General features: G+C 48.4%; 1 protein-coding gene and 2 non-coding genes across 3 annotated transcripts; all 3 read right to left on the minus strand.

Annotated features, from left to right (window-relative positions):
• Positions 1-603: 603 nt before the first annotated feature.
• Positions 604-5,433, minus strand: RACK1 (receptor for activated C kinase 1). The gene is made up of 8 exons (XM_019964793.2): positions 5,197-5,433; positions 3,833-4,004; positions 3,148-3,295; positions 2,793-2,888; positions 2,277-2,387; positions 1,742-1,882; positions 1,101-1,211; positions 604-716 (listed from the first exon to the last, which is right to left on the minus strand). Exons 1-8 carry the CDS (start codon positions 5,303-5,305, stop codon positions 651-653), a joined length of 954 nt encoding a protein of 317 aa, XP_019820352.1. The 5' UTR covers positions 5,306-5,433; the 3' UTR covers positions 604-650.
• Positions 3,461-3,539, minus strand: LOC139184274 (small nucleolar RNA SNORD96 family). The gene has a single exon (XR_011567864.1). It is a non-coding gene; the product is annotated as a small nucleolar RNA SNORD96 family (small nucleolar RNA).
• On the minus strand, positions 4,876-4,943 carry LOC139184283 (small nucleolar RNA SNORD95). The gene has a single exon (XR_011567872.1). It is a non-coding gene; the product is annotated as a small nucleolar RNA SNORD95 (small nucleolar RNA).
• Positions 5,434-8,620: the final 3,187 nt, after the last annotated feature.

The following is an 8,620-nucleotide window of genomic DNA, read 5'->3' on the forward strand; positions in this document are numbered from 1 at the left end:
GGGCTATAGTCCATAGGGGTTGGAAACCAGAGTTGGACATGACTTGAGTGTGCATACACACACAAAGGAGATGCCACAGAATGGAGGAGTGCTTAATTAGATCTTCTTTGTTTCAACAGAGCGAGGTATAAATCCTACCACCCTCCATCTGGGTCCTCTGCCTAGCTTGTTATTGGCAGGCTCCTCAGGTCTACTTCAAGATCATCTGCCACTTCTTTTCTACCACTGCTTAAGACTTTGGTTTTCCTAATAATCTCCATACTGTGGCCCTCATGCCCAAGACTCAGGCACACTACATCTCCAATCTTTTAATGTATCTAGTTGGAAGTCAAAGAAGTCTCGTTGCCATTATGAGTTGGAGGGTATATATACAGTAGACCTCTATGTGCCACACATCTGTCATTTAGCTGCCACCTGAGGAAAAGCCACCATCTCCAGATCACTACACCTAATTTTAAATATCTATGTAAGATGAGTACAAAGGAGTCCTTGCCTTAAAGGACTAAAACAAAACCTTTTTAATCAAAGCCCCGGTTTGATGCAGACTAAGCTAACGTGATGAGTCCCAAGAAGTTTTCAGAGAAAGACACTCACTATAGAAAGTCAGAAAACCAGTTTTTTTAATTTTTAAAGCTCTGCCATGTTTGTTCCTAGCGGGTGCCGATGGTTACCTGCCACACTCGCACCAGGTTGTCCGTGTAGCCAGCAAACAGTGTCTGCAAGGGAGAAATGACAACATTAAGTTAGAGCCATGCAATTCTACAGTCCTGTTAGTGCAACAAAGATGACCCTTGTTTTAAGATGTCCACTCTTCTACTATTCACAGGTGATTATGTATTCCTAGAGGAAGCAACAGCTGGTCGTAAGGATTCACTTGATCAGTTGTAAATTGATAAAGTTAATCAAAGTTTTAATTGAAGACAGGTAATCACTGTCCCTCCACAATTTTCCTACTGACATTAACACATGAAGGCTGATCTGTGTTCACTGGCACAGTTATCCAAGTCCCGCCAAAGGCAATCACCTATGTCACTAGTTTTGTAACTGGCTGAAGCGCAGAAAGGTTAAAAGCTGAATCACCAGAGGATAGATCCACTTACCTGGCCATCAGCAGACCAGGCCAGAGAGGTACACTGGGGAGGCTCTGCCTTACTGCTGGTACTGATAACTTCTTGCTTCAGTTCATCTACAATGATCTTGCCCTCCAAGTCCTGGGGAAGGGGAAAAACCAGGATTAAGGACACTTGACCCTTTCATGCTATTATCGGTTTTTAAAAACCAAGATAGACACGTCCCCTCTCAAACGCCCCTTTAATTGTAATTCAGTAATTCTCAGCAGAGAATTACTTTCTGCCTCTTTGGGGACCCTTGGCAATGCCTAGAGGCATTTTTATTTTTCACTAGTTTGGTACAGGCATCTTGTGGGGAGTAGAGCCTGGGATGCTATTAAACATCCTAAATAATGCACAAGACTGCCTCCCCTCCAACAATGGATTACCCAGACCCAAGTGTCAACTGCACTGAGGTTGAGTAGATCGCTACAATTGGTCTTCCTTTTTTTCCCCCCAATCCCAAGAAGTTATAATTCATCCTTCTTGGGTATCCATTGATAGCATGATGGTTCTGGAGTTGTTTAGGAAGTTCAAATCCCAGCAGCGAGTCAGAAGACACACTGAAAATTTACAACATTGCCAAGGCTTGCACAGCCAGATATCTAGCCTCAATTGCAGCCCACACTCACCCAGATCTTGATGCTGGGACCCGTGGCAGCACAGAGCCAGTAGCGGTTAGGACTGAAGCACAGGGCATTGATGATGTCCCCACCATCTAGTGTGTAAAGGTGCTTGCCTTCATTGAGGTCCCACAACATAGCCTGCCCATCCTGGGTGACAGGAGAAAACCAATCAGAGAAATATGACTTCTTCCACATATTAATCCCACCCATCTTGCCTCAAGATGGGACCTTTATTCTTAACTGTTTACTGCAGTATCCTGTCTTTATAAAATTAATTTCACGAGTATCACCAGTTATCTTTTTATGTAAGAGATGACACTTCACCAACCCTACAAGAACCTGACTTCAAAATGCATCACTGTAAACTCCAAAAGCACAGGATTCTAATCTCATCAACAGCTTTAAGAAACCAGCCTCACATAAGACAATCTCTTAATGCCTTAACTCATTTTCAAAATGTTTCTCCCCTGGACTGCTATCCCATTATCTTAAGTATCCAATTGTTCCCATTGATTAGGGGACTCCTGTGTCTATGAATCACCTTGCCTCCAGAAGCACAGAGGGATCCATCTGGAGAGACGGTCACAGTGTTCAGGTAGCCTGTGTGGCCGATGTGATTGGTCTTCAGCTTACAATTTGCCAAGTTCCATACCTAAAATTGGGTCAAAGGTGAAGAACCTGGGCTCTGGATCTATCAAGGTCAAAAGGGTTCAGGTCAAGAAAAGGCATGGCATCATGCTTAAAAGGCATCCCTGGATAGGACAGCCAATTTCCATTCTGTCATTGACAAAAAAGTTCAAGAATTATTTATCTTGGCCACTTAGGGAAAAAAATGCTTTCCGTGTTGCCACCTTACCAGGGACTCTGGGCTCCCAATTAGCTACTTTAGACCAAATATCAAAAACTAAAGGCCTGTACTGAGAAAGTATCAGGAGGAAAATGGTCAGTTAAGGGACAAGTTGGTCAGTTAAGCATTCGAAGTTGATTATGACCAACTGGGAGGCAATGGGAACACATTCTGGTTGGTAAAGGCCTCACACCCTGGCTCCAAGCTCACCTTGACCAGCTTGTCCCAGCCACAGGAAACAATAATGGGATTGCTGCTGTTGGGCGAGAAGCGGACACAAGACACCCACTCTGAATGGCTTTCATCCTGCAGAGGATGGAAAGGAAATAAGGAGAAATTGTCTTGTCTCATGAAACTCCAGACCCCACACTTCCCCCTCAGTTATGTGGGCTATATATTCAGTATGTTGACAACCTATATTCACACTTCAGAACCCAAACCTTTAAGATAAGATAGAATCCCTTTAGGTTCCAGATGAGGCTTGAAATCACCATATAAAAGCATCAGTTAAGAAGGATAGGGGGAAATGTTCAACATATGCTCCCTGCATGTGCCTTTACTTTACCTGGACAGTATACTTGCATACACCCAGAGTATTCCATAGTTTGATGGTTTTGTCTCGGGAGCCAGAGACAATTTGCCGGTTGTCAGAAGAGAAGGCCACACTCAGCACATCTTTGGTATGGCCTACAAATCGGCGAGTGGTGGTGCCCCTGAGAGGGAGGACTTGGTTACTCTCTAGACAGACTCTGCAAACATTCTTCCACAGTCAGACTGCTTCCCTAGCCCAGTTCCTCACCCAATGGAGCTGCGTTACCCACACAACCCTGGATATGACTTTGATAAATGGCAAGCCCTTGGCCGAGAATATGCCAGAGAATCCCTTCAGAATTGCAGGACATGTCCTCACTCCCATGTGGGGATTGGCTGACAATGTCATCTGTCATCACCAGGATCCTCCATTATGCCTGACCACCCAAGACTGAGCTCCCAATATACAGCATGTTCAAACATGTTGTCCACTCCCAAATACAACATCTGATAAAACTGCTATAACAGACCATTCTTCAGCAATTCTGCGTCTCTAATTAAAAGCAACGGGGAGGGAGGCGGAACAACCACAAATATCTTCTCCAGGTACTCTGCCTTACAGTTCCCACTCAAGTACCAAATCACTACCCTGGGAAACCTGATGGTATCTACCTGCTTTCTACCCAGCTTCCCCCCAGTGCCCCAGAGCAGCTACTTGCGTTGTGAGATCCCAAAGGCGAAGGGTTCCATCCCAGGAGCCTGAGAGGGCAAATTGGCCATCTGAGGAAATGACCACATCACTAACAAAGTGGGAGTGACCCCGAAGAGCACGCTGTGGGATACCATAGTTGGTCTCATCTCTGGTCAGCTTCCACATAATGATGGTCTTATCTAAGGGCAGGTAAAACGAAAAAGAAGACCCAGTGAAAAAACCCCACGGCTCACCATCTGACCTTCTGGATCATAAATCAAGGGCATTTAGGGGTAGGGAAACTACCTAAAGGCTGAGAAAGTAGTTTTTAGCCAAGTCCAAGTAACTCTAGTGAAGAGTCAAGCAGAGCTAAGTTGCACCCTCAGAATTTAACTCAGGTGTGTGAAACCTTACCAGGTTATGGATGCCCCTTTCGGAAATCCAAAACGATTCCACATCTATTTACTGGGCTTCCCTAAGTGGCTCAGATAGTAAAGCATCTGCCTGCAATGCGGGAGACCTGGGTTCAATCCCTGGGTCAGGAAGATCTCCTGGAGAAGGAAATGGCAACCCACTCCAGTACCCTTGCCTGGGAAAATCCCATGGACGGAGAAGCCTGGTAGGCTACAGTCCATGGGGCTGCAAAGAGTCGGACACGACTTAGCGACTTCACTTCCACAATGCATGCGCACAGCAGGCTGGATATGGAAGAGTAGCTGTGGGCCTCCTGAGACTACTGCTAGGGGATGCAAGAAATACCTGCAATAGAAAATTCACTTTAGACGCTAAGGATTGGATGCTTTCACTGCAATGTGTTCCACTGAACAAACTTTCCTAGTAAGTGCCATACATGATGGTAGCCTCAGATGAACTATTTTTAAATAGCGTGAATGCAAAAAGCAATCGACAAGAAGTCTCCAAATGCAGTCAGGTACAGAGAGAATGAGAAGAAAAAAAAGCGGGAGTGGGGGGGGGGCGGGGCTGGAGAAAGGGCTGCCCTGAAGTAGCCGAGAGACTAGACACGAGGTCCGCCTTGAAGTCCACTTTTTAATGAGCAGAGGGTCCGGGCAGCAGCTCAGAAACAGCCTCTGGGTTTCAGCATAGGCACTCAGATGGCATGTTGGGATCATCACCGCGCCGCCCGACCCGAAGGCTCCTGGGCTCACAGTTACATACACGGGTTTGAGAGGTAGAGATTAAAAAGGCCCCAGCCTTGCAACCCTCCCGGCAGCCAGCTGTTTCGGAGCTCGCAAAGTCGGGGACGCCTCATGGGTTTATCCGCAATGAGGCCTAGGCACAGGTCAATTCACAGCCCACCTCGCGGCCCACAGGCCCAACCACGTGACGCGCGCCAACGACCCCTGCCCCTTAATCCAGCACCTCAGCCCGTACCTCGAGAGGCGGACAATATCATGTCCGGGAACTGGGGAGTGGTAGCGATCTGGGTCACCCAGCCGTTGTGGCCCTTGAGGGTGCCACGAAGGGTCATCTGTTCAGTCATGGCGACGGAGAATGCGGGTGTCGCCGCAGCGACAAGGATGGAACTGGATAACTCAGAGAGGCGACCCGCGCACCCGCTTCCACCGCGGCCCTGCAGAGGAAAAGAGCGAGCCGCCCACGCCGGAACCGGAAATACCCGCCCTCCCGAACAAAATGGCGCCCTCCCATAATTCACTTCTGCTCAAGATGGCAGCCCCATGTAGTTCAAAGGGAGAAATAAAAGACTTTTTGTCCAGACCGTCGTACAACGTAATTTGGTAGCACCGTACAAATTCCCTTATTAAACCAACATGCCTGAGTATTTAAAAAGGCTCCTTATGGTTGGGGCATGATGTCTCAAAAGCGTCAGAGAGGAAGTACACGCCCCAGAGCTTAGTAAGGAGAGCCTAGTGGCTTCACTGGCCCTACGTGGCACAGCCTGAACCCCTCCCTTTCCGCTTGGTGTTTCGGAGGGCATCGCAGAGGGAGCTTAATTTCATGGGCACAATTGTGAGTAACGGTGGGCAATGTGAATAATACTATATTAAATTTTCAAAGTAAACTGCGTTCAGGTGAACTATTAAACCCTAACAGATTCCATGCGCGGGCGGCGACTCTTCCCTCAAGAGGTTTATTCACTGATGGTGTTGGGTGAGGAAAGACAGTCCACCCAGGACTAAAGCAGGAATGGGTTACAGAGAGGAAAACCGGGAATGAAGGATAAGTTAGTCTGTGGGCTGCTGGACAGTAAACCCCACTCCCGCCTAAGCAGAAGCGTGGAGAGCTCTCGCAGAAACTGAAAGGCCCCAAGAGGAAGGTTGGCTCGCGCAAAACCACCTCATAGAAAGGTCCTTGGGTCTGGGTGTCCAGGCGTGCCCAAGTATTTCTTTTCTGTTTGTCACATGTATTATTTTCTCATGAAATGAAATTGGGAATAATAGTACCTACCTCACATGGTGTGGAGAGTATATTAGATAGGTAAAACACCCAGAAAGATCCCTGGCAAAGCAAATGCACAGAACTTAGTGAGCACCTCTTGGCTACCAGACACGGTTTTAGGTCTTGGGAACATAGCTGTGAACAGGATAAAAGGGACCTGTTTCTTTGTTTTTTGAGTTCACATCCAATGAGATGGGGAAAAGAGAGCTCAAGGGGGAGATTTTTAACAAAGAAAGATATAGGTGAGAGCTTTAGGGATTTATGGGTGGATGTTCCAATTCGAGGAAAGAATCAGTGCAAAAGTTCAGAGCTGGAGCGTTGAAGGCCTTGGGGACCAAACCAATGCGATGGAGGTGGGGGCGGGGGTGGCAGTTGACAGAGGGCCTTGCAGGCTGGGGGAAGGACCTTGCAGACTACTAGAAGGCCTGCCTTTGGGAAGGAACAGTGTGGGACGGTGGCAAAGCTTCTACGGGCTATGGCTGCTCAGATGTGTGAAGGCCAGAATCCATCCCTTGAAAGCAGCTACTCTCCTGGTGCCTTGCACACCTCTGCCTTCCTCCACAGCCAAGTTGGGCTCATCAGGAACAGCCTTCGCTGTGTTCCTGCACAGCCTAAGGGCGCCCCCAACTGGCTGTCCTGTAGTTTTTCCAACACTGAACTCTACCCCTACCCATGCTTTTTATTTATTTATTTAGCTGCACCCTGTCTTAGTTGTGGCATGTGGGATCTAGTTCCCTGGCCAGGGATCCAACCGTGGCCCCCCTGTATTGGGAACCCAGAGTTTTAGCCACTGGACCACCAGGGAAGTCCCTACCCATGCATTTTGTTTCTCCTGTGATGGTGAGAGATCCTTGCCTTTACCCATCTTAGTATCCAGCTTGCTGCCCACAATTTAGGCCATGATTAAGCCTTCTTGGGTACTCAGCACAATGGAGAGGTGAGTGATTCTGTGGTTATCTCTGTGGAATGTGAGATGTGTTATGCAAAATTTCCTCTGTCCTCAAAAACACTTGCTCCTCCACCTCCTACCTCTACTCTCCAAAGACACCCTCACTCAATCACATTATTATATTTTTTTTCCCCCTCGAAAAACCTCATTCAGCTGTTTTTTGAATTTTGTCCAGGGTACCCCTGTGGAATCTGCATCCTTGAGGCAGGGTGCCAGGAAACCAGGTTTAAAAGGAGCCCAGGTCCCTCATACTGGCTCAAAGATGGGACCTTTCTGTAACACCAGACTCTTTTCCAGAAGCCTCCCAGACGATCCTTGCTCTCCCAGGTTCCCAGCCTGCCCCTGCCCAGCCCCTCCCAGGTCCTCCCTGTCCTGCCTCTGCTCTGAGACAGTTGAAGGTGACTTTCCGAACCCGCAGGCTTCTCCCCACACTTGTCTCTAATCTTGAGATGATTCTGGTGGGAGCCCCTCCTATGGGGTCAAGGAGGGAATTCGGGTTTTGCCCGGTGCTCACCAGGACTAAGCTGGCAATGCCAGTAGAGGAGAGAGAGAAATAGTGGACTTCCCCATAGACCAGAGACCCTGCAGGATTCAGGCTTTCCACTTCAGAGCTCTTTTACAGCCACCACCTGGTCTCTCCTCTCTTGAAGGTGAGGCTGGCAGGCCACAGTGCCACTGAAGGACAGTCTTTAGCTGAAGGAGGCCTTGCCTTGACCCTGGGGACACTGGGCACCTCTTTGGCATTGGCTCTGGGTAGAGATCGGGGTGGAGTGACCTTTGCAGCCCAGCCACATTCACGCCTGCTTCCCTCAAGGGCACTCTGTGGCTCCCTGCTACAGTGGTTCCCAACCTTTTTGACACCAGGGACCAGTTTTGTGGAAGACAGTTTTTCCATGGACGTGGGGGTGAGTAGTTTTAGGATAATTCAAACACATTGCATTTATTGTGTACTTTATTTCTATTATTATTACATCAACTCTGCCTCAGATCATCAGGCTTAGATCCCAGATGTTGGGGACCCCTGGCATGGAAGCCCTCACTTTGCCCTGGTTAGGGATCTGCTTGGACTCCTCACTCCTGTTGAGGAGGCTGTAGGTTGTTTTGGTTAGCAGAGAGATCCTGCCCCCTTCCAGCAGGGTGGTGTCCCTCAGCTGCTGGACAGTTTGAGAATCAGCTGCACCTTTCTCAACAAAGTCTATTTACTACCCCGGCCAGACCTCTTCCTTCTCATTCAGGGCATTTCTTCTTCAACCTCAGGGAGGTGGAAGGCTGCTGGAGGCTCTCATCTGCCCTTTAGGGAAGACTCAGCTCTCCTCCAAGGTATCCTCCCACTTTTCGAGGCAGCCCACACCCTGTAGGTAGAACCAGTCCTGGCTCTGAGCTTACTGCTGTCTCACCTACTTATTGTCTTAGCCCCTGGGCAGCCCCATCTTTCCCTTGTCCCCATGG

Source organism: Bos indicus, chromosome 7 (assembly GCF_029378745.1).
Source record: "Bos indicus isolate NIAB-ARS_2022 breed Sahiwal x Tharparkar chromosome 7, NIAB-ARS_B.indTharparkar_mat_pri_1.0, whole genome shotgun sequence".
In the NCBI taxonomy this organism is placed as follows: domain Eukaryota; kingdom Metazoa; phylum Chordata; class Mammalia; order Artiodactyla; family Bovidae; genus Bos; species Bos indicus.

What these genes read in the sequence shown, in the direction of transcription:
- RACK1 (XM_019964793.2), bottom strand. Translation starts at nt 5,305, where the DNA reads ATGACTGAACAGATGACCCTTCGTGGCACCCTCAAGGGCCACAACGGC. An exon ending in CGCCTTTGGGATCTCACAAC is followed by an intron (nt 3,296 to 3,832) that starts GCAAGTAGCTGC and finishes CCTCCCTCTCAG; the next exon opens with GGGCACCACCACTCGCCGAT. An exon ending in TCTGTGCTTCTGGAGGCAAG is followed by an intron (nt 1,883 to 2,276) that starts GTGATTCATAGA and finishes CCTGTCACCCAG; the next exon opens with GATGGGCAGGCTATGTTGTG.